Raw genomic sequence first — 25,989 nt, 5'->3', positions numbered from 1 at the left:
AGAGTTATTCTTCTGTATTTTGCCTCGGTAGAAGAATCGAGCTACAACAGTCAATCTGCTTTTTTACTTTCTTAGAGACAGTGGATGCTTGAAAAAGTAGGCAAAATCCTATAGTTGATCTCCTTGAGATTGGGCAGGTTGTCCAGTCACTATCCAATATGCAGTTAGCTAAACTGCAGAAGAAGATGCAAGAAAGATTCCTGCCAAGTGCCTCAGAATTCGTTTGGCAGCTTACCATTTCCAATTAAAGTAGTAAACTCTACTTTATTATCACACAATTATCTGCCTTTGAGTGGCATTTGAAGCTCTTTTTGCATAAGTCTGATAACTTCTTTCTCCATTTCTTTATTTCCATTGATGCTGCATATATAAAATAATTTGAGATTTCTTTGGAAATTGAATTGATTAACCAAAAGAAAATGACCAAATGTTCAAACTCTAGAGAATTTGGAGGAGCTTGAAGATCTAAAAGAATGAAGTTTAGAGGACTTTTTGCTTGCAATGCATAAGTCATTGAATGGCTTCATGGAAAGTAATTGGCAGTTCTAGTAAGAACAATGCTAATGAAAACTAAGCTCGAATTGTCTGTAAATGATATATGTCCAAAAGAATCTGAATTAGCAGTTACAACATAAGTTTCTGATTTTTTTTTTTTTACCTATCTTGCTTCTTATGTGTATTATTTTTTTTAAAAAAAAATTGCGCATGATACGCTTACAATTAAAGAAGAAAGAAAAATTTTCATCCCACCCGGTTGTGATTCAAACCTATGACCTCTCTAATCATAGGTAAACTCTCAACCATTGGGCTAAGAGAGTTACACATATGTGTAGTGGCTTTCATGCAATCCTCTTAGTTGCACTTGATTTCCTCTTAACAAACAAACAAATATAAAATTGTGCTATTCTGATTAACCCCGTTAAAACATTTTATTTTCTATGTTTGGCAGATGGCTAAATCAATTCAGAACATAATTCTCAGTCAATAGTATATCCTGATGACTCAAAAAGAGAGCAATTGAAAGAAATGGAGCTGCAAAGGGCCATGATAGACCAAAAGGCTCGAGATCAGGTTCGAGCAAAGCTATATTATTGATATGGACTTGGGTTCATGAGGCTAACATTTTGGGAACTGAGCTGGGATGTTATGGAATCCATTAGTGATTTTGTAATTTCTTTTCACTTTAGTCTTGGATATATGTTCTTCCTGAGAACATCCATTGAGCCTTCTTTTGAGAGCTATTTTCACTGCCGATTCAAGACCAAGCAGAAGAAACTCATGGAAATCTATAATTTTGCTCTTTGTAAATATAACGAACTCCGAAAAGCTTTTTATTCTGACCAGGACTACAACTATCCTTACTTCCATTTTTATAAGCCCAGAAACGGAGTTTGAACACATTGATAGACATAATAATAATAATATATCCCGTAATGAAAATATTAGAAAAACAGAAAAAAAAAATTGGTTATAGTTTACAAGTACAGACACCGGTGGATGAAAAGTTTTTCATTTTAATTGAAGGTTTGTAGTACACTTGGTGTGGTAGCATTATGTAACAGGAAAGAATAATAAATGAATACATGTACATATTAGGATGTGTTTATCTTTCAGTTCCATTTATTAAAAACATTTCATTACCCTTAACTGAAATAACTGCTGCAGATCGACTTAGAACAAAATTAGATGAGGGGGTAGTATTGGATCCTAGTCTACCTTTACCCTTTTTTACCTCCTGCATATGTAAACAGTTTGCATATGAATATTTTATTTATCTCTCAGGTTCCTTCCAGTATTATCCCATACACCCTGCTCATAAAATGACAGTACTCACCTATATTGGGGCGGAGATGGGGTGGGGAGGGCTGGCCGAAGTTTAGTAAATTTAATAAATCATACACCTCAAAATTGAAAAAATTTAACCTTAATCAATATAAAAATTTAATAGTATCATTCGGTGGTTAAAAATCAAAAAGACGAGGTTGAAATATAACATCATAACCGGGTCTGATTCTTCTCACCTGGCCCTAAAATTTTTTATCTTGAAATTGAAAATGAAAAATGAAAGATTCTCTATTATATTTCATATTTCTACCTTATAAAAGACAGTCTCAGCTTCTGTCTTTCTCCATCAGCTCATCCAAACAACGTTTCAGGCTCTCAAACTCAGTCCTCTTCTTCTTCTTCTTCATCAGTGGCGTTTCGTAGATTGTTCTCGAATCGTCTCTCAGGCAGTTACATGGCGGTGTCTCTTCAACATTCTCCAATCTCTTCCCCTGCCTCATTACAACCCACAGTACCCCCAAATGCAGCCAAATCAAACTTCCAAAAAGAGTACCTCAACTCGCTGGAATCCTCAGAGAGAGGATTTTTCCGTCGTTTCCTTCACCGGAGATCAATTAACCAGCTGCCTAAGCAGGGCAGATCCTGAGATTTTAGAGGTTCGGGGCGAATTACCAATTGGGGCCCTAATAAATAAGTGGAAATAAAAAAAATAAGTAGAAAAGTAAATTGTATAAAAGAAGATTACTTAAAAATGACACTTTTCTTGTTACATTTAACAAAATATCTAATAAAAACATTTTGTATTGCTTTAAGTACACAATCTCTTATACAAAATGATGTCTATGAGTATTTCTAGAAGTAAATTTCTTAAATTTAATAAATTATGAAATAGTTCTAATAGATTTTATGCTCTTTACGATACAAAGCATGATAAGAAAAAAATAAAAAAACCAAATTTGAAAATCACATCATTTAACGATGTTTAACGCTTAAGTTCTTGAAATTGGAAGATTTTGATACGTTTTTTCCCAAACTTCTTTCGAAGATCGAGTAAATCAGAATCTGATAGAGTTTCTCAAAGACAACAAAAAAGGCTATTAGTAATTGGAAGTTTCACATTGCGGTGATTAGAAAACAAAATTGATTATATAGTTTATGAATTGAGAAGATGAACTGAGGATGTGGGATAATATTACTGTTTAATATTCTTAGAGTGTGATTAAAAAAAGGGAGAGATAAATTATAAATTTTTGTTGGGATTGATAGGTGGGAAAGATAATTATAGAAATATTTTGAGATAAATTAGGGAATTGATGCCCAATTTTTTATTAGGAAATTTGGAAAGAATACGAGATAAATTAGGGAATTTAGAAAGACTATTTAATAACCAATGCCAACGTTTTTTATTTGGAAAGAATCTAATGCCAACGTTTTTAATCAACTATAAATTTTTTTTTGAATTGAATCAAGTAAAATTTAATAGGTACTAATACATTACTATAATTGGGGCCCTTCTCATCCCTGGGCAGGCGCCCCTCCTGTCCATGCTTAGGGACGGGCCTGTGCCTAAGTTCCTTTCCATGCCCGTCGGGGAGAAGCTGAAGGAGAGACTCAAAAGCATCACTGTAGATGGAATCCGCTTCGATGGACTAGCTTTGTTGCCTCCGGCGAAGGAATCGGAGGATATAGATCTAAATTGTTTCAGAATATCGGTTGAAGAAGCCAGGAAAATCTTGAGGCTGTCACATATGGAGAAGCTGAAATTGAGGCTTAGGCAGATTCCGGAGAGCTCAATTCAATATCATGAGTTGGTTCAGATCTGTGTTGAGGAGTTTGGAAATGAAATCGAAGGTGTTGAGTTTGCTAAGACGTTGGATAAGTGTGGAAATGTGATGATTCTTGGGAGTATTGTGTTCCTACGCCCGGAGCAGGTATAACTGGTTATTGTTTTGTTTCGATTTTTAATTTAGATGTTCTTAATTTTAAAGTTGATATCAATCGGATTTTGTGATTCAATTAATCATACGAGTGCTGGTTCGGCCTGAGAAAGTAGGAAGAAGAAAATAAGTAGACATGCATAATAGGTTCGACTTAGACATTCAATATTGGCAAAGCAGGGCACTGTTTGTTGGGATTCTGCACACATATCTGTTTTAAAACCACAAACATAATGGTAGATTTTTGGAAACTGACACATGCACAAGTGGATTTTTTTGGATAAAGATAAAATTTATTTTTTAAAACTAGATCAAAATAATATGTACTAATATTAGGAACCAAGCTTAATGAATTCTACCTCTAGGATAAGGTATCAAAATAGGCTTAAGGTTTTTAGGAAAATATAAATTTAGACTTCATATACAAAATAGTACCAATATATGTTTAACGTTTAAAAAAGTGTACCAATTTAGACCTTGATAGCAAAACATGACCCGTCATTCATATTATTCCATTAATATGAATGACGTGTCACATTTCGTTATCGAGTCTAAATTGATACTTTTTTTTAAACGTTAAACCTGTATTATTGCTATTTTGTACGTGAAGTCCAAATTGATATTTCGGCAAAAACTTTAAGGGTATGTTTGGTAAGACGTAATGGACTTCGTAATGGAATACCCATTACATCAAAAACACATTACTATGTTTGGATGCAACTTTTAATTTTATTGGAATGTAATGAGAAAACCATAGGTTACATTTTGTTCAATAAAGCTTGTAATCCCCATTACATAGAAAAATGAGTTGAATTCTCATTACATCCAAAGCATTGAATCCTAATTGTTACTCTCAAACCTTCTTTAATCTCTCATTTATCAAATCTCACACCTCAATCTAACCTCTTGTCATTCTCAAAAACGCAAAAAGTAGAAAAACATGAAAATTTAAAAACGAGAAAAAAGTAATTTTTTTATATATATATATACACTAATTAAATTGATTTCAGCTAATCTAATTTTGTATTTGATTTTGATTCATTTTTTTTTTTTTTGCATTTTTCGTGTTTTTCGTTTTTCGCATCATCTCATTTTTCACGTTATCATGTTTTTCGTTAATTTTAATTGTGCAAATAAAATTTTATGATTATATTTATATAGGCAAACATAAATATTGTAATGGTAATTACATTTCTTCATTTTCTTTTTATTTAACAATCAAGCATGGTAATGGAATCACCATTCCATTCCATTACATTACAAGTTTGATTACATTACAAGTTCGATTACATTACATTGTATTACGGCATACCAAACGGATCCTAAATCTAGTTTAATACATTTTCCCCAAACTAATAGATTACTTAAAATAAGTTGACAGTCAATTTTTCTGAGACTAAATATATTAACTTAGAAACTAACATGTTTCCTGAGAAAAGAGTCCTCAATTATTAGATACCATATTAATTTGACCACAAAATGACAAAACAAACAACTAAATTATGTTTGAAATATTTCACTCCAAATGAAATGTACCTCTTTAAATTTTGGAGTGACATGTATGTTGTAGTTAGTCCTTATCTCATGTCTAATAAAAGACTGCAAGTGGCTTTCATGCAATCCTCTTGGAGGCACTTGATTTCCTCTTAATAAACAAACAAATATAAAATTGTGCTATTCTGATTAACCTTATCAAAACCAGTCTCTTATTTTATATGTTTGACAGGTGGCTAAATCAATTCAGAACATAATTTCTCAGTCAATAGTATATCCTGATGACTCAAAAAGGGAGCAGTTGAAAGAAATGGAGCTGAAAAAGGCCATGATAGACCAAAAGGCTAGAGCCCAGGTTCGAGCAGAGCTATATTGTGGACTTGGGTTCTTAATGGTTCAAACACTTGGGTTCATGAGGCTAACATTTTGGAAACTGAGCTGGGATGTTATGGAACCCATTTGTTATTTTGTAACCTCTTTTCACTTTGGTCTTGGATATATGTTCTTCCTGAGAACATCCATTGAGCCTTCGTTTGAGGGCTATTTCCAGCGCAGATTCAAGACTAAGCAGAAGTAACTCATGAAAATTCATAATTTTGATCTTCGTAAATATAATGAACTCCGAAAAGCTTTTTATCCGGACCAGAACTACAACTATCCTTACTCCCATTTTTATAAGCCTGGAAACGGAGTTTGAGCCCATTGATGGACATAATAATATATTCAGCAATGAAAATATTAGAAAGACAAAAAAAAGTTTTTGGTTATAGTTTACAGTACAGACCCCGATGGACGAGAAGTTTTTCCATTTTAATTGAAGGTTTTAGTCCATTTGGTGTGGTAGCAAGATGTAACAGTAAAGAATAACAAATGAATACATGTTATGTACATGTAATTATTAGGATGTGTTTATCTCTAAATTCCATTTTTAACAGCTAACAGGTATATTTAGTTTACCTGCTCTATGACATTGCGGTTGGTAAATCAAACAGAAATTCCAGGACTCTCATTTTTAATCTAAAAATGTAAACATGAGAAGAAAAGATGATAACAAAGACTCTGGGATAATACAATTAGATAGAAATGGAGGAATTTTTAACCAGAGAACAAGTCAATTAAACTTTAAACTCCATGCTACTAACAAAAATATGTAACACCATTTCCTAATCTACCAACATACTGAATAGAAATAGAAATATCTGTAAACCAAGGTAAAAAAAGAAAATAGCATGACTGATAACCAAATACAGACTTCAAAATACTATAAGAATTTTGGCGAAAAACTAAAATTAGAGAATCTCTACAAGCTAAGATAGATGGAAAAAATGATGTAGAATCTTATTGAATTAATTGGAAATCGATATGTTTATACTCTAAACATCAAAATAACTCAGAGAATATCAACAATACAGAGGAATTTCAGAGAAAATGGATAACGTCAGCACACAAACAAAAGGACAAAACAGGATAACATCCTCACCTATCAACCTACACGTACATTAGGGAAAGCAATAATGATACAAGTAAAAGATGCAAGTAAAACAACAACACATTACAAAGCGAGATGAGTCTCATGTCTTTCATTGAATCTCGGGCCTTACATTTTGGGATTAAAACAATAATGGTATCATTTAAATTAGGAGGAAATTCACACCTCCCTAGCCAACCCGAACAAGCACTAAAGATATCAGGACCAATGCAATCCCAAAAATGCTGATAAAAGCACGGATTGAGTCCATAAGCCCCCAGGGATTTATCAAGTTGCATCTAAAAACTGTAGTCTTAAGTTCTTCATACGTAAAAGGTGCAACAAGACCATGATTCATATCATCATAAATAGACTGGGGTAAACCATTTACTGTATCAGAAAAATTAACAGAAGGCGGAGCAAACAAAGTATGAAAATAATTACGAACATGATTACTCAACTCGCCTAGGTCCTCAATCACCCTCTTGTCGTCATCAGTGAGAGCAGTAATAAGGTTCTGTTTCCGTCGTGCTTTAGTGCAAGAGAGATAAAATTTTGTAATGAGGTCACCACCTTTAAGCCAAAACACCTTCGCCCGCTGCCGCCAAAAAGTTTCCTCATGTTCAAGAAGGAGATTTGGCTGTTGTTTTGCTGCTAGAACCTGTGACATTAACTCTACATCTATATTTTAGTTTAAGGTTTTAGTCCACTTGATGTGTTAGCAATATGTAACAGTAAAGAATAATAAATGGATACATGTTATCTACATGTACATCGTAGGATGCGTTTATATCTGTGTTCTTTTTAATAACAACATTCCATTAACAGTGCAAATTGACCAAAGCGGAGATAATACAATCAGAAAAACTAAAATAAGAAAATCTCTGTCGTGTAAAACTCTAAAAAGTTAAGATAGATTGAGAAAATAATATAGAATCTTATTGAATTAATTGGGAATCGATACATAATGTTTATACTCTAAACAGCAAAATACTATAGAACATCAGAAATACAGAGGAATTTCAGAGAAAATGGATAAGATCAACACACGAATAAAAAGACAAAATAGGATAACAACCTCATCTATCAACCTACAAGTGACGATTGTGAGCTTGCATAAGCAAGACCTTAGTGAGAAAATCTGCAACTTGATTAGCAGAAGACATGTGAGTTGCAATGAAATTGCCTGCATTGACTTGATCACGCACGTAATGACAGCCAATTTTAATGTGTTTTATGTGTTCATGAAGCACAATGTTTGTTGCAATGGAGATGGCAGCTTGATTATCACAATTAAGAATGGCAGGAGGTAAATTCTTGAGACGAAGATCTTTAAGAAAAGGAGTAAGCTAGGTGATTTCGCACTTAGTAAGAGTTATTTTTCTGTATTTTGCCTCGGTAGAAGAACGAGCTACAACAGTCTGCTTTCTTACTTTCTTAGAGACAATGATGCTCCAAGAAATATGCAAAATTCTATAGTCACTATCCAATATGCAGTTAGCTAAACTGCAGAAGGAGATGATGTCCCTGCCAAGTGCCTCAGAATTCGTTCGGCAGGCTGCATATAAGCAGATGTTGGCTTTTGCAAAAACTGAGTTAAAAGTTGCACTGGAAAAGCAATGTTATGTGTTGTTATAGTAAGGTAAATAAACTTGACAATGAGTCTTTGATACGAAATTGGATCAGCCAAAGGATCCCCTTGATCATGTGTGAATTGGACATGGCTTTCCATAGGCAACTTTATGGGTTTAGAATGGAGCATCCCAAATTCCTTAAGAATGTCCCAAATACACTTCTTCTTCTGTGACACAAAAATGCCTGAAACAGATGGATCAATCTCAAGACCGAGAAAGTACCTTAATGGTCCTAGATCTTTCATATCAAACAGTTAAAAGACATGCAATTGCCTGTACAATAAGTAGGTCATCAACATAAACCAATACAACTGCAATAACATTTCCAAATTGATGTATGAATAAACTATAGTTAGACTTTGACTGAACATATCCCAGAGATATAAGAGAAATGGACAGTTTGGAGAACCACTATCTAAGGGCTTGCTTAAGCCCATATAAGGACTTCTTCAGCTTGCAGACAAAATCATATTTTAGTTTTGGTGCAAGAGAAGAACCTATAAGTAACAAGTCAGCAACCAAAATGAGTGCAGCCCTCCTGAGGCTTTTGCACATACATATTTTCATAAAGATCACCATGTAGAAAGGCATTGGTGACCATTTGTCAGAGTATGCCAATCACCAATAGCAGTAACTGCTAACAACCGGTGCAAAAGTCCCTGCATAGTCTTCACCATACTTCTGTTTGCAACATAGAACAACCAATTTAGCTTTGTGTCTTTTAATTGATCCATATGGATTATATTTGGTTTTGAACAACCATTCACAGCCAATAGCATGCTTTCATGGAGGCAAAACTATGACTTCCCAAATCTCATTAGACTCCAATGATAGTGTGAAAAGGCATCCCTAAAATATATTGGATCACAATTACTATGAAGCAGTGAAATGCAGGTTCAGTGTCTGTGTAAGCTAGATTGAACTCAAACCCAGGTACATATTGAAGTCCCTTTAGTACCACTTCAAAACTTAAACTCACACTTCCTTTAAAAGACATCTTTTGTGCATATCCATTAGGTATATATAGACATTCTTAGTTATGTGTATATACACCTTAATCTACTATCCAAACATGTGAAATCAATCAATTCAAACGTGTGAAATCAGAAACCAAAGGCTTACCATTTTTCCAATTAAACTAGTAAATCTACTTTATTATCACACGATTATCTGCCTTTGAGTAGCATTTGAAGCTCTTTTTGCAAAGTTTCTGGTTTTCTTCATATGTGTAGTTGGTAATGTGCATTGGCGGAACCTTTAAATAAGAGTGGGTATTCTTAGTTCAATTAGTAATAATCTGGTTCTTATCTGATCAGAAAATAATCCTAATTAAGGGAGAACTATGTAAAAATGGAAGAAAAGCACGTTTGTTCACAAGTTTTCAAAATGACATAGAATGTCGATCATTCTATTTAGGAAGGAATCGCTCCTTCTAAGGGTGGATCTAAAGTGTCCGATAAACGTAAGGAGGATCCAACTAGTATCTACCCAGACCGCATGTGTTGTTCTCAATTCCGAATCAAGAATTTGTTCTTATGTGATCGCCTAACAACACTTAAATATTAGAGAATCACCCAGAGTTTTAATATTGGCTTCACAAGATCCACATCTAAGAAATAGGTTTGTCCTTGAATCACCACTTATTGGATTACATCATTTCATTTGGATTACAATATCAATAGACATATCAATCAAGACTTTAGATACGTGCATTATCTGGTAAAAATAAAGTCATAAAATTAAATTTGGAAAATTTTTTCAAAAATTTCTAATAAAAATATTTTTTTATTTTTCTCCTTTTGTTACTAAGATCCTGAACTTAGTAACGTTGGAAATGGTTGGAGGCCAATTTTACACGTGGTATGTTAAAAAAAAAACTGCTCAATTGAATTTGTTCAAAAAAATCGTATATATACGTGTTAGAATCAGAATGGTCAATAACCTGATCTAGGGTTTGGGCCTGCGTCTGTAGTCTCCCCCTCTGATGGACTTCTTCGTTTGGAATGTTAGAGGTGCGGCGAGCAAGGCTACCCGCATTCATGTTAATGATCTCATTAAACAGTTTAACCCTTCCTGCTTTGTCCTTCTTGAGACCAAGGTTAGTGGAGCCAAAGCAGATGAGGTGGTTAGAAAGTTTAAGAATTGGAATTGCGTCAGGTCGGAGGCTACTGGCCGGGCAGGGGGGATTTGGCTCTTTTGGAAGCCAGGTCAAGTCAATATTGATATTGTTACTATGGACAGTCAATTCATCCATAGTAAGGTGTGTTACCCGGGTAATAAACCCTTCTTTATTACCTTCGTCTATGCTGATCCTGTTTCGACTAACCGAAGAAGGCTGTGGGAGATCCTTCATTCTTTTAGCTCTAACATGGTGGAGGCGTGGTTGGTTGCCGGGGATTTTAATGACATTGCCCTCTTGAGTGATCAGAGAGGAGGGGGTAATCATTATGTGAACCGGTGTCTTAATCATAAGCAAAGTATGGATATGTGCGGGCTTTCGGACCTGGGTGCTGCTGGCCACAAATTTACCTGGAAAAGGAATAGTGTGTTTGTTAGGTTGGATAAGGTGTACGCTAATGTTGCAGCGATTTATAGGTTTTCTGAGGTCAAGGTACTTAATCTCCCTTTCCGTCACTCAGACCATTGCCCTATCCTCATTAATTTGGTCAAAGGAAATCGGCTGAAAGGTAATAGACCTTTTAGGTATCTGGTGGCTTGGGAGTCTCACCCCGAGTTTAAGGATTTCGTTAAAAGCAATTGGCATCCCCACTCTGATGTTCTCCTCGCTACTGAGGAATTCAGGAGGAATGTGGCTGTTTGGAATAAAAATACTTTTGGTCATATTATCAGGAGGAAGAACAAACTCTTGAGGAGAATGGAAGGTGTTCAGCGTTGCTTGGAGGTTCGTTTTGATCATAGCCTGAATGGTCACCTAAGAGCTCTTCAGAATGAGTTGGAAGCTGTGCTTAGACAGGAAGAGCTTCTGTGGTTCCAGAAATCTAGGAAGGCTTGGATTCAAGACGGGGACCGGAATACCAGGTTTTTCCACCTCTCAACGATCATTAGGAGACAGCGAAATAAGATCGAGGCTATTAAAGACGCCAGTGGTGAGTGGATTTTTGAGGAGGAGGACATTCGGCGCCTTGCCCTTGATTTCTACAAGGACCTGTTCAGAGAGGAAGCTGTGGACCTAGAGAGTGCCCACTCTGGCATTTCCTTTCCTCGTTTGGGGGAGGATGCTATTAATAATGCTTTCCATCCCATTGAGCTTAAAGAGATTGATCTGGCCTTCTCCAGCATCGGTTCCACTAAGGCTCCTGGTATTGATGGTATCCCCGCTAGTTTCTATCATAAACACTGGGACACTGTTAAAGAGGGTATATACAGCTTTGTGTTAGGTGTCTTTGGTGGTTCGAACGATATCAGTTTGGTTAATAAAACCCTCCTTGTCTTGATTCCTAAGGTTGCCAAGCCTTCTTCCTTTCTCCAGATGAGACCCATCAGTCTTTGTAATGTCTTGTATAAAGCTATTACTAAGATTGTGGCTAATAGAATCCGGAAGATCCTTCCGGATATTATCAGCCAAAATCAAGGGAGCTTTGTTCCTGGAAGACAATTGATGGATAACGTTGTTATTGCCCAAGAGGTTGTCCATTCTATGAAGATTAAGAAAGGCAAGAAAGGGATCGTGGCTCTCAAGCTGGATCTGGAGAAAGCCTATGATAGGTTGAACTGGAGCTTTCTTCTGGATAGTTTAGCCAAAGCTGGTATCCCGGAGAACTGGAGGAATTTGATTGGAAAGTGTATCTCCTCTCCTGTTTTCCAGGTTATGATCAATGGGGATATGTCGGATGAGTTCTCTCCATCCAGGGGTATTCGTCAAGGGGATCCTATGAGCCCCTTCCTTTTTGTTATTGCCATGGAAAGATTGTCTCACCTGATCCAAGAGGCGGTGAGCAAAGGGACTCTCCACCCTGTTTCCATCAACAGACATTGCCCCCCTGTTACCCATTTACTCTTTGCTGATGATGTCATGCTTTTTGTGGAGGGTAATGAGGAACAAATTAAGGCTGTGATGGATATCCTCGACTGCTTTTGTGAGGCTTCTGGCCAGAAGATTAACATCCATAAATCCCGTATGCTTTGTTCCAAGAATATGGATAATAGCTTGTGTAGAAGACTGAGTGAGATGTCTGGCATTCCCCTGACTCAATCGTTTGGGAAATACCTTGGGGTCCCTCTTCATAGTGACAGGGTGTCCAAAGCCTCTTTTAAAGATATTTTGGACAAATCTAACGGTTTGTGTGCTAGCTGGAAAGCTAATTCTCTTTCCCTTGCAGGTCGCCTTACTTTAATCCAGTCTATCAACTGCGCTGCTCCAAATCACATCATGCAAGCCTGTAAGCTCCCTGAGCCGGTCCTCAACGACCTTGATAAAATTAATCGGCATTTTCTGTGGGGAGAGTCTGGGGATGGGAGGAAGATTCACCTGGTCCCTTGGAAGGAAGCCTGCCAGCCTAAGAGCAGGGGGGGTCTTGGTATAAGGCAAGCTAAGGACAATAATAAAGTCCTGTTAATGAAGCTTCTTTGGAGAATGTGGCAATCCCCCTCCTCCCTTTGGGTTCGTCTTCTGTGCGGCAAGTATAGGAAAGATAGAATCTTTGGTGGCCCGAAGGAGAGGGTTGTCAGCTGTTCCTTCCTCTGGAAAGGGCTTAGTGCTGTTTTTGCTGAGTTCTGTACATGGATTGGCTTGGAGGTGGGTAATGGGAGATCCATTAGTTTCTGGTATGACACCTGGATTGGTGACAAACCGTTGATTGAGGTGTGCATCGCCCCTCCGCCGAATGATCTCCTCTCCTGGAGAATTGCTGATGTGGTGGACTCGGAGGGAGACTGGATCTGGTCTAAGTTCGACTCCTTTCTTAGCCTGGAGACCCTCCTTAATATTAGAGGTGTGAAGATTAGTAATCAGGAGGAGGATAAGGACAGACACTGCTGGGCCTTGACTAATAATGGTTCTTATTCTTGCAAATCGGCCTATGAAGCTTTTACCCCTAATAGGGCTGATCCTCCTTTGGAAATTTGGAAGTCCATTTGGGCCCTCAAAGTCCCCTACCGCATTAGGAGTTTCCTATGGCTGGGAGTCAAAGACAGGCTCCTCACGAATGCAGATAGACACAGAAGGCACTTGGCTGTATCTGGTGCCTGTAGCAGATGCAGCGGCCATGTGGAAACATTGTGCCATGCTTTGAGGGATTGCCCGAATAGTAGAAAGGTTTGGGAAGGGGTCCTTCCTCACCACATCCTTCCTTCCTTTATGGGGTTCTCTGATATTGACTGGTTCTCTGAAGGCGTTAATGGGAATTTGTTGGCCAGTATGGAGCACGGGGCTATTCTCTTCGCTATTATTTGTCACCAAATGTGGAAATGGAGGAATGAAGAGTTATTTGCTGAGAAGACTGTCTTTATTCCTGACCTCCAGTTTTACTTCTCGAAAAAACTCTCTGTTATTACAAAGAGTTTTGAAGGAGAGCCCCTGGTTCACCCCTCCCCGGTTAAAGAGGTCCAGTTAGTTGGTTGGAGGAAGCCCAGGGAAGGGGTTGTCAAGTTGAATACGGATGGCTCCTGCCTTAGTAATGGCGGAATTGCTGCTGGTGGAGTTCTTCGGGATGCTGGTGGCGCCTGGCTGGCTGGGTTTACCCATAACTTAGGTACGGGCTCCTCCTTTACTGCAGAGCTCTGGGGGATCTTGTCTGGCATTAAACTCGCCATTCGCATGGGTGTTAAAAGACTTTCGGTGGAGTCTGACAATTTGGAGGCTATCAACAGGATTTCGGATAGACAGGCTGTTTGTCTTAAGAGTCAGAATCTCATTAAAGCCATCTTGAGGCTTCGTCCTGCCTTCGATTCTCTTACCTTCTCCCATATTTATAGGGAGCAAAACCGCGTGGCGGATCGCTTGGCAGCTGCTGGGCATGGGGGGATGTTAGGTGTTTCTACCCTTTCCGTTCCTCCTTCTTTTCTGTTACCTTCTCTTCTTGAGGATAGGATTGGAGTCAGTCTTCCTAGACTGATCCCGGGTTAGGTTTTTGTTTGTTTGTTTTTTTTTCTTCCCTTCTTACCAAAAAAAAAAAAGAATGGTCAATAACCAATTTTTAAGTACCAATGTAAAACTTTTCAAAATTAAGTTATATTGTGTTTAAGATTCTTAACATATAAAAAAAGATTTTGTCTAATAGAAAAAATTGGATTTAGGGACAGCCTAGCAAAAAAAAATAGAAATTTGGATTCAAGACGGCTTAACAGGCAAAAAAATAATTAAAATTTTGGATTTAGAGAGCCCCTAACACGCCAAAAAAAAATAGAATTTTGGATTTAGAAAGGGTCTAACAAGACATGTGCTAATTTTGGGTACTAATTCAGCACTCAATCATTATTTCTTGAAAATAGGAGGTCGGAACCATCACAGCCTCAAATTTCATGGAGACATGGGGGCCCAAAACTACTCGTAGTCATGGGGGCCCAAAACTACTCGTAGTCATAATAATAATAATAATAATAATAATTTAGGATAATTATGTAATAAAACTTGGTCAATAATATGATACTTGTTTCAATTATAGTGTGATGTCTGATGGGTTTGATAGTTTGAATGGATAGAGGTTGTCACTTTTCAATCCCATTCCTAACATTTTCTTTATAGGCAACTTTCTAATTTTTCTTTTTTTAAGTTAAGATTATCTTTACGATATCAGAGTCATCTATTAGTCACTCAGTCGCTCGTATATATTTACTTCATGTTTCATATAAACAATCTAGACGTGAGGTGAATATTTTACATATTTTACATTGATAAATGGAACAAAAATACTTTAACATTGATAGTTAAGAGTAATTTTATATCTAGTATTAAAAAATGTAAGTTTAGTAAATTTCAGACATCGCTAATAAAATTATTTTCTTAATTTTTTTTATTAAAAGCGGAGGACTGAAAACGGAGTTCAGACATCCCAACTATGTTGGCACCCCTGAAGGACCGCAAACAGAGCTCGAAATGATATAAAAGAATAAGAAAAAATGAAAGAATACAAAAGAGTGCAATCAGGCAAAGCGGAATGTCGCCCGACCTGAAAAATTGAAAGCAAGTAAGCTATTACAAAAAATAAGGAGGAGAATCCCACCAAGTAACTTCGTCGCTTGTTCGGGCGTAGCTGGCTAAAGAATCAGCCACTTGATTGCCCTCACGGAACAAATGCGTAACAACCACCCTCATTGTAGCCATATTATGCTGACACTCAGCCCATTCAGTTCTCAAAATCCAAGGAATAGCAGAACCATGATTTCGAAAGACAGCCACAACATAAGTTGAATCAGACTCAAGCCAAACCAAGTTCCATCCTCGACCATGCGCTTGATTAACCGCAAAAATAGCAGCATGAAGTTCCGCGAGATGAACCAGGCTGTCAGTACCGGGGAAGGAGAAAGCACCAAGGGCGAAACCAGCGTTGTTGCGGAATACACCTCCACAGCCAGCAGCACCATTCATTACCGAAGCGTCGGTGTTCGCTTTGACCCAGCCAGCCGGCGGTGGCAACCAACGAACAAAGATGATTCTGGGGGCTTTGGAAAGACGCGGGATGAGGCCCAAGTTGCGAAGGATTCCTAATTCCGTGGTTGAGTTCCAAGTGTAACCAGATTGAAAGTGATCCGTCCGTCTAGTGTGAAGCCAGATGAGATTGAGAGCACGATGTATATCCGGGGATCTATCATTGAAAATACAGTCGTTCCGAATGAGCCATATTGCCCATATTGCATGTAACACAGCACTATTCCAGAGGACATAAATTTGAGAGCTGAACCGTTGAGAGGCAGCCCAACGAAGACGATTGTGAATTGTGTCACTGTCAAGGATTCTTCTGCCAAACAAGGAGGAGATACTCGACCATATTTCTTTCGCAAAACAACAGTGAATCAACAAATGATCCAAACATTCAGCATCCTTCTGACAAAGACAACACCAAGAGACAATGCAAAGACCACGCTTCCTGAGGTCCCAATGAGTAGGAAGAGCACCCCAATAGGATCTCCAACCAACAAATGAGTGAGCCGAAGGTATGTACTTCCGCCATATGAACTTGAATATACGCTCCGATGGGGCTTCAGAACCCATCCAATGATAAAAGAGATTAGAGGAAAATTTACCATTAACTGCCGGCATCCAAACACATATGTCTGAGTCCTGGTCATCAAATCTGATCCCATTAAGAGCCTATAAAAAATCACCTGGCAGTGGAGGCAGATTCATCCATTCGCCTTCAAATCTGAAATCATTCACAGTATCAAGACGTCGCCGCTGCTCAGAGATTGACCATCCCAGACGATCCACAATCGTTGGGTTCATCCAGGAGGCAGACCAGAAATTCAGAGATGAAGAATCCCCCAGAAACCAGCGACTGTGACTTTGCATAAGCAAATAGGCACGCCTAATAGAACTCCAGATCATAGAGTTGGAAAGATGCAACCTTGGGAGGCCGGCCGGATCAAGGAACCGGGATTGAAGCAGGAGGAGCCAAGTTGAATCCCCGGTAAGAATTCCCCACGCTAATTTACCACATAGAGCCATATTAACCCTGCTAAGATCCTTAATGCCCAGGCCTCCTCTAGAAACCGGCTTGACACAAATGTTCCAAGAAACCGTTATCAGCTTTTTCCCGAACACATTTCCATTCCAAATGAAATTCCGAATATGTGATCTCAAACGCTTCAACAGGCTTTGAGGCCATCTATAAACAGAGAAAGAATGAGTAAGGGAGCTCTTGATTACCGAGTTCACCAAAGCCAACCGACCCGCTATAGACAAGGACTCACCCTTCCACTTAGCAAATTTTTCTGAGATTCTGTCACAAGCAGCAATTAGAAAATTCTTTTTAGGCGACCCTTTGAAGAGTGGAACCCCCAGATAATTGAAAAGAATGCTACCAAAATGAACTCTAGTGATGCGTGTTAGGCGAGATCTTCTAACAGCCAAAACCGAGTCCCCAAAGTATGATTCTGATTTATCCCAGTTGACAAACTGCCCCGAGATCAAACCGTACTGAGTCAAGATTGCTTTTATAGTTTCCACATTTGAGATTGAAGCCCTACAAAATACAATCACGTCATCCGCATAGAGCAGGTGTGACGGAAAGTCACTAGCACGAGTGTAACCCATGGGAGAGAGCGTTCCATTAGAAACCGCTTGAGAGAGGAGCCTGCTTAGGTAATCTTCCGCAATACCAAACAAGATAGGGGAGAGTAGATCCCCCTGTCTAACCCCTCTAGAGCAAGAGAAGTAGCCTTTAACACCATGAGTTGTTAGGATAGATAGCCGAGCCGAAGAGAACATATTCAACAGGTAATCCCTAAATGTTAGAGAGAAACCAAAAGATTCAAGTACCTGAAGCAGGAAGTTCCAATCAAGCGTATCGAAAGCTTTCCTAATATCAATTTTGAGAGCCATGTCCCCCCCGAAGCACCTCTTATTAATACAGTTAACCCCCTCAGAACCAAGAGCAATACAGTGATGAATATTTCGACCCTTCACAAAATCGAATTGATTCGGCATAACAATACGACTGGCAATCGGAGCAAGCCTATCCGCAATAATCTTGGAGATCAGCTTGTAGCAGAAATTACTCATTACGATGGGTCTATACTGGTCAATCCGAAGAGCCCCCTCAACCTTTGGGATCAATGTCATAATACTAGAGTTAAGCCCAGTTGTAATCAATCCATTGTTAAAGAACCACCAAACCATGTTACAAATATCAGAGCCAACAATTTCCCAACATGATTGAAAAAACTGACCAGTGAACCCATCTGGGCCAGGAGCACTAGATGAATCCATTCCCATGACAGTACGGAAGACTTCATCAGGCCCCGGTTTGCGCAAAAGCGCATCATTATCCTCTTCAGTAACTATGGGTGGTACAAGGTCAGAAATCCCAGAGAGATCAATCGGGCCCAGAGGATTAGAAAAGATGGTCTCAAAATACGCAGTAACATGTGAAGAAATTTCCTCCGGATCAGAAGTTAGGCTCCCATTAATTTCCATGATAGAACTTCCCCTCATACTCTTCCTAGCAGTAGCAGCGCGATGAAAAAAGGAACTATTTCTATCCCCCACCTCGAGCCAGGGGATTCGGCTTTTCTCCTTGAGATAAACTTCCTTTTGGATTAAATAATGCTCAAGCGAAGCCTGTGCTTGAATTTCCCTATCACGCAACTCATTTGTGTAGACAGACACCATTTCAATCTGGATTTGATGCAAAGCATGTTCACTCTCATCAATGTTACGATCCAAATTGCCAAATACAGAGCGGTTCCATTCTCTAAGAACTGGTCTCAAACCTTTCAGTTTATAACTTACCAGGTGCATCGGACTCAAATTGGGTTGAGGACCCGACCAAAAATCACGTATTACAGATTGAAACCCTGTATGTAGAGTCCACATCTTCTGAAAACGAAAGCGCGAAGCCCTGGGAGAAATCTGATCCAATGAGAAAAGAACCGGATGATGATCAGAATGCATCCTTGAAAGAATCGTGCTATGACAATTCCAGCTCTCCCCTAGAGATTCAGAAACCATTACCCTATCCAGCCTACTGCTGACTCTGGCAGCCCCGTGACGACCATTACACCAAGTGAAAACAGGACCTGTGACCTCAACATTAACCCAAAGATCCCTTTCAATGAAAGATCGAAACTCACGACAAGGCCTCGAAGCAGGAGGTCTACCGGTTTTCTCATGAGTGCCAGTGATGGCATTGAAATCACCAATTGCAATCCAGTGACCCTGAAATCTACTTTGGAGAGAAGAGATTTCATCATACAATTGTACCCTTCTATTCGCCCATACACTAGCATAAACGAAGTAGAGATACTGACTGGTGTTACGAAGAGTACTTTGGATGAGAACAAACTGATCATGTGTAACAATAACAGAAGAGGATATATTAGACGATTTGAAAACCCACAATGTTTCCCGTTCCCTCGAATTAGCCGCAACAAAAGTCATTCCAAGGCTCCTCCAAAATGAACTAAATATGGTATTACGATCCACCATCGGCTCCGCAATGCACAAAGAATCCGGCTTATGTTTCTGACACAAGTTGTACAAGTATCTCTGGGTATCCAGATTATGGATACCCCTACAGTTCCAGAAGAGCACGCTCATTTAAAATGAGCTAGGGGCTTACTGACTCGCTTAGATCGAGTTGCCTGAATCCCTGTTGTTTCATTTGCCGATTTACTCTTTTTCTGTTGTCGAATTACAGTTTGCCAAGAGTTCTCCTCAAGCTTTGCTTGGTCAGCCCACGAAAGCACATCACGCTGCTGACTGCTTCGTCCTGGGGAAGAAGACGCACTGATAGGCGAGATAATATTTGCGTTCCCTGGAGAATCAGGCCGCGAGACCTCCTCCATATTCAAGTTTTCCATTTCATCCTCAGGAGCAGGTCTCTGAACTTCCTCCACATTCAAAACCTCCATTACACCATCCGGATCAGATCTCTGAACCTCCTCCACATTGCCGTCTTCAACTACAGCTGTATTAATCGGGACAGCACCAGGAATCTCAGGAGTTTGCTTCATAGCCTGTGCAACCTTCTCATGATCCCCTTTCCTCTTAGTGGCCTGTTCCTTAGGAACCATTGGTTTCTTATTTCTCTTACAATCATACGCCATATGCCCAATACACGAACAGACCCTGCAAAAACTTGGTAGTTTCTCATACTGAACATCAATCCACAACTGTTTTCCATCCCTCTCAATTCCTAATTGAATCGGAAGCTCCGTAGCTAAGTCAACATCAATTAACATACGAGCAAAGTGTCCAAATTCACCTTCCAGGGTAGCATTATCAAACCTCATTAGATGCTCAATTCCTTGAGCAATGTCAGACAATATCTGTGTATCCCAGTACTCCCAAGGAAGCGAGTACAATCGAACCCAAACATGCGCTGTTGTTGCCCTTTCAGCATATGGATCGAAATCCGGAACCTAAGCCTGAAGGCGGAACGATCCCGGCCTTACTGCAATAATTCCCTTGCTTAATACCAGGTCCTTGGCAGCTTGGGATGTCAAAAACACATGAAAATAGCCTTTGCCGATTGAGATCAATCGCCAAGGGGTCGTGATACCCCATACTGCGGTGAGTTTTTGCTTTAACTCATTAACTTTCCAGGGCGACTCCCCCTTGGATAAAACCAATCTACCGATTAGCGAAAACTTACATAATTCAATACGCCTATTATAGGCTTCCTGTGATATCTTAATAGAACGGATGCCTCCGAGATTACTAACCTTGGCCGTTGACGGAACCACTTCTGGGAGCTTCGTTTTCAGAGCCGTCGAATACGACGATGGAGCAAGTGGGGGTGGCGGTTGAGCCAAATCAGCAAATCTCAGCTTTGGATTGAAGAGAACTCCAATTCCAATAAAGTCTTCCTGAGGTAATGAAGAACCCATCGCAAAACCGGTGGGGGGCGACGCCGGTAGCCAAGGCGGCCAGGATCAAGAGCGGCGCTTCTTATCAAGGGCGGCGCTCTCCACGCTCGTGAAAAACTTGTCTCTGTTGGGAACATGTATTAATTATGTTACCTTGATATGAATCTTATTATCTGTATATGTATCATGTTATCACTTAATTAAAATCAAAAATATTTCATCAAACCAAAAGATATTTGGCATCTATAAATTTATTCTTAAATTAGAGAATTTTGAATATTAGTGATTAATGATAATATTTGATATTTTTGTACTTTGTGATTAATAAAACCATATATCTAGAAATGATTTGTAGGGACCCAAATATATGTTGTTGCATTGATTTTAAATGTCCTAATTTTGTCTTTAAAATTATAAAAAGTAATTAAAATTTTGTAGATTACTAAAAAGACCTTTGTTGGGAAATCTGAAAATGTTATGTTAGAAGATGGAGAAAACGACGTAGCAACTGAGACAGAATGCAAATTGAATTGAGTAGAATAGAAGATAATTATTATGATTTGGGTCATACTGGAAAAAGCTACAAACATAACATAACATCAACAGCAACTATATCTTGACCCACATAACTCCGATATTTCACTCATTATTTTGAGTTGCTTCTTTTCTACCCAGCTCGGGTCCCATATCCTATCAAACTTATAACCAACTGTCTTGAAGCTCGGTTCGGTTTAAAGCTCGACGAGTTCAAAAATATGAGTTCCATTCGAACTCGAGAAAACCAAATACTGGCGGCTTGGTTTGAGAATGACTTTGGTTGGAGTAGAGTTGTAAAGGAGTTGAGCCGCTCATGAGCGATTCGATCATCGGTTCGATTTATAAACGAGTCGAATTTGAGCACGGTGAAACTTGGCTCGAAATCTTGCGAGCATAGTAAGCTCGATTATAATATTTATGAGCGAGTCCATGAGCAAACTTGGTTCGATTATTTTTTTAATAATAATATTTTTATACAATGCAAATGTAAAACAACGTAGTTTTGTGTAAAAAAAATTTTTTGTAAATTTTAGAACTATATAATTTTATGTTAAAGAAATTTCAAATCAACATAATTAACAAACATAATAAATGAGTTGTTCGCGAACAAATTTCATGAATTGAATTAACGAGGTGCTCGTGAACAGCTCACGAACAAAATGTTGAGCTCGAATTCGTCAACCTTTTGACAAATCGAGCATGAGCAAGCCAAAACTTGGTTTTATACTTAAATTTACATGTTTTAATATATATTTTTTTATTTAATTTCAGTCTGCTAATAAAAGAAAAAACGACTTTAACTTAAAAACATATATTTAATATAGAAATTGTTTTTGAATTAAAAATGGCATTACACATGTTTGGGTCCTCAACTAAAATTTCAAAGTTAATTAGGATACTATCAAAATCATCAATTAGATCTCTGAATTAAGCAAAAATCATCAATTGAGTCTTCATTATATCCTAAAATTAGAAAATGTAACTATTTGATATAAATTGTAATAAATTTTGTATTGGTTCAAAATGAGTTTAGGGAAGAGGGTCTGAAACCTTTCAATCGAATGATTTTCGATGAGACCTCAATTGATGATTTTCAATTTATTTCAATGTTAAAGAAGATCGTGTTGGAACCAAAAACTATGACGATTCAACACCCGCATTAGAGTTGGAGGTTACTGATGTAAAAGAACAAAAGGTTTCTTGCAAATATTTAACCTCCAAACCTTCTTAAGTTTCTTAACACGACACTTGGGAATTCAAACCTTGGGAGTGTCTGATCATCAAACCAACTTGTAATAATAGAGATAAGTGTCTGTGTTACAACTTACAACAACAATGACGCTACCAACAGTTAGAGAATAAAATAAAATAAAAAAGTTAGTACAACTAACTACTAGTAATAAACAAATAAATATTCTTTTTCATAGCTCAACTGTGTAACCTCTTTTGCATATTATATTTTTCTAAATAAAAGTTATTAAACTATTAACTTTTTTACCAAAAAAAAAATTAAACTATTAATTTTCATAACTACTTCCCTTATTTAAAATTTACCAATTAATATCTTTTCCGTGCCATTAGTATGAGAAATTTTATGATATATGCAATGCATTTTCTTTTGGGTTAATTACAAAAAAACTACCATGTGGTTTGCACTTTTTACAATATGGTATCTGTGGTATTTTTTTTTACAAACTCATCCCCGTGGTTGTCACCGTTACCAAATTCGCGGAAACGGCTGGAATTCCGTCAAGGGTGATGACGTGGCCAAGGGAACTTTTGTCATTAAAAAAAATAAAAAATATAAATAGTAGAAAATCGAATTTAAACACACAAAAGACAACACCTTGACTTTTGATCTTCTAACCCTTCTTCATCTTCCTCGTGGAAACACTGAATACGTAACTTTAGCCCTACTACATACTTGATTCAGCTCATCTTTCTTCTGTAAATTACAATGAACGAGTAAGAGAGTATCAGTGCGAAGGATTTACATCGGATTCTCGCGTAACAGAGCATGGTTCTTGCTTCATTTTTGCTTAGCAAGTAGGGAAGTTCAGTGGGCTGACTTCGGTTGACGTGTCAGACAAGGTATGAAAAGTCTCCTGCTTTAGTAGTCGTTTTGGATTTTGTTGATCGGTTTAGGGTTTCTGTTACTGTTGGTGGATAAATTCATCGTTGCTATTGATTTGTTGAGTTGCGATTCAAGTTTTTTTATCCCTTTTAATTGTTTGAATGCCATGTATGCATGTTATATTTTTGTGTTTGGATACTTGGTATCTTTACTGAATTTCTCTTTCATTTCATTTGCATCAGATTATGACTGATATTATAACTCTGGTACTTCATTACGTGGGGAAATGGTCTTCTTATGACGATTCTATGGAGTATATTGGAGGGGATGTGGCTGAGGTTGATGTGGATATAGACTTGCTGTCATATTTTCAGCTTTTAGGGTATTACAGAGACCTGGGGTGTAGACATGGATGTCGGATATGGTATCATGTAATTGGTTTGAGTGGTGAGGTCTCCTATAAAGAGATAGATGATGACAAGAATGTAGCTTTTATGTGTGTAGCAAACAAGGATTATCCCGAATGGGATATTTATTTTGAAGCCCTTAGTCCACCACTTAATATGGACATGACTGATGCGGCACCACAAGTGAGGCCTGTGGTTAGTGATGTTGGAGCTTATGAGGAAGGGAGTAATGAGGTTGGGGCTGATGAGGAAGGGGCTAATGAGGTTGGGGCTCATGAGGAAGGGGCTAGTGAGGTTGGGGCTAGTGAGGTTGGGGCTAATGAGGTTGGGGCTGATGAGGAAGGGGCTAATGAGGTTGGGGCTCATGAGGTTGGGGCTCATGAGGAAGGGGCTAGTGAGGTTGGGGCTAATGATGAGGGAGCCGATGAGGAAGGTGCTAATGAGGAAGTGGCTGATATGATGCATGATAATGGATCAGTTAGTGATGCTGGTGGAGATGATATGTATATGGCATTCATAGGTGATTTTGGAGAAGATTTTGGGGAGGATAGTGACAGTGATTATGTTGAAGGTTCAGAAGACGATGTTAGTTTAGGTGATGATGTGTCACTTGACTTTGAAGAAAACATGTTCTTTGCTGAAGCTCAAACACAAGGTGTGCCACACCACGAGCCACAGTCACAACCACAATCTGTACCACAATCTACACCCTTGAATGAGCCACAACATGTACCACTGAATGTGCCACAACATGTACCTAGAGATGAGCTGGACGAGGAGCAGCTAAGAGGATTCAATGAACCAGCTCCTGATTTGGATGACGAATTGGAAATTCTTCATGGCTCAGACAATGAGAGACATGAGCCAAATGTTCAATACAGGGAGAACATGAATGTTGAATTAACCCTTGGTATGAGATTTGTTTCTGCTGATCAGTTCAGGAAAGCTCTAAGATCATGGGTTGTTGTCAAAAGGTATTCATATTACTACAAGAAGAATTGCAAAGATGTTGTAGTTGTTGGATGCAAGTTTCCAGGTTGTGACTTTTATATTAGGGCGTCTAAGTTTGGGGATAGCCTTACCTTCAGGATTAAGGGATTTAAACCAGTTCACAGCTGCCCAAGAGAGTATGATAACCATCTGATCACAAGCAAGTTCATTGCATAGAAGTATCTTGAGGATTTTAGGGATGATGAAGAATGGAAATGTAATGTGGTTCAGAGGAAGGTTAAAAGAGATTTAGGTTTTAATGTGTCTATGGCCAAGTGTTACAGAGCAAAGAAGGAAGCAAGTGATATCATCAAGGGTGATCATATAGAACAATATCGTCGTCTATATGATTATGCACAGACAATCAAATCAACCAACCCAGACAGCAAAGTGGTTATTAGGACAGATTTGACATTGGTTCGTGATGAGAATCGAGGAGCTAATGATATCAGTAGGATTCCAAGAGAAATAGTGGTATTCAAGTACATATATTACAGGCTGACAGCACAAAAGCAAGGGTATTTTGCGGGGCTGAGACCGTTGATTTGTTTGGATGGTTGTCACTTAAAAAGTTGCATGGGAGGCCATATACTGTCTGCAATTGCAAGGGATGGGAATGAAAACATGTTCCCTCTTGCAATTGCTATTGTTGACTCAGAATGCAAGGAATCCTGGTCATGGTTCCTACAAGCATTAGAGGATGATTTTGGTAGTGTGGCAGAAACTGGCTGGGTGTTTATGTCTGATCAGCAAAAGGTTAGTACAAATGTTTATGTTCATTTTGAGCTGTGTTTGCCTATAGTGTTGTTTGTTTTCATTTTGAGTTGTTGTTGGATTTAATTTTAAGTTGTTTGTTTTCATTTTGAGTTGTTGTTGGATTCATTTTTAAGTTGTTGTTGGATTCATTTTGTCTTGTTGTTGGTTTCATATGTAGGGACTTGTTGAATCGTTCAAGGAGCTTATGCCCAATGTGGAGCATAGGTTTTTCCTTAAACATATGCACGAAAACATGAAGTTGCGCTTCAAAGGGGTTGAGTACAAAGATCTACTATGGGAAGCTGCTGGGGCTGGCACAGTTAAGTTGTGGGAATATCAAATGAAGAAGTTGAAAGACTTTGATGAAAATGCATATAATTGGGTGATGGGACATGATCCAAAAACGTGGGCTAGATGCCAT

At 38.4% G+C, this 25,989-nt stretch overlaps 1 protein-coding gene across 1 annotated transcript; it reads left to right on the top strand.

The window, feature by feature from the left end:
* The first annotated feature begins 2,136 nt into the window (after window positions 1–2,136).
* Window positions 2,137–5,793, top strand: LOC136235046 (calcium uniporter protein 4, mitochondrial-like). Its single transcript, XM_066024560.1, has 3 exons — window positions 2,137–2,409; window positions 3,338–3,716; window positions 5,449–5,793. The coding sequence occupies exons 1-3, from the start codon at window positions 2,240–2,242 to the stop codon at window positions 5,791–5,793; spliced, it is 894 nt and encodes a 297-aa protein (XP_065880632.1). The 5' UTR covers window positions 2,137–2,239.
* The last annotated feature ends 20,196 nt before the right edge of the window (window positions 5,794–25,989 follow it).

Source organism: Euphorbia lathyris, chromosome 7 (assembly GCF_963576675.1).
Source record: "Euphorbia lathyris chromosome 7, ddEupLath1.1, whole genome shotgun sequence".
NCBI classification, from domain to species: domain Eukaryota; kingdom Viridiplantae; phylum Streptophyta; class Magnoliopsida; order Malpighiales; family Euphorbiaceae; genus Euphorbia; species Euphorbia lathyris.
Note: the sequence above shows the minus strand (reverse complement) of the source record. Positions and strands in the feature narration are given on the sequence as shown.

Coding starts and splice junctions, on each gene's coding strand:
- LOC136235046 (XM_066024560.1), top strand. CDS start 2,240: ATGGCGGTGTCTCTTCAACATTCTCCAATCTCTTCCCCTGCCTCATTA. Junction 2,410..3,337: donor CGGAGATCAATTAACCAGCT/GCCTAAGCAGGG, acceptor GTCCATGCTTAG/GGACGGGCCTGTGCCTAAGT. Junction 3,717..5,448: donor TGTTCCTACGCCCGGAGCAG/GTATAACTGGTT, acceptor TATGTTTGACAG/GTGGCTAAATCAATTCAGAA.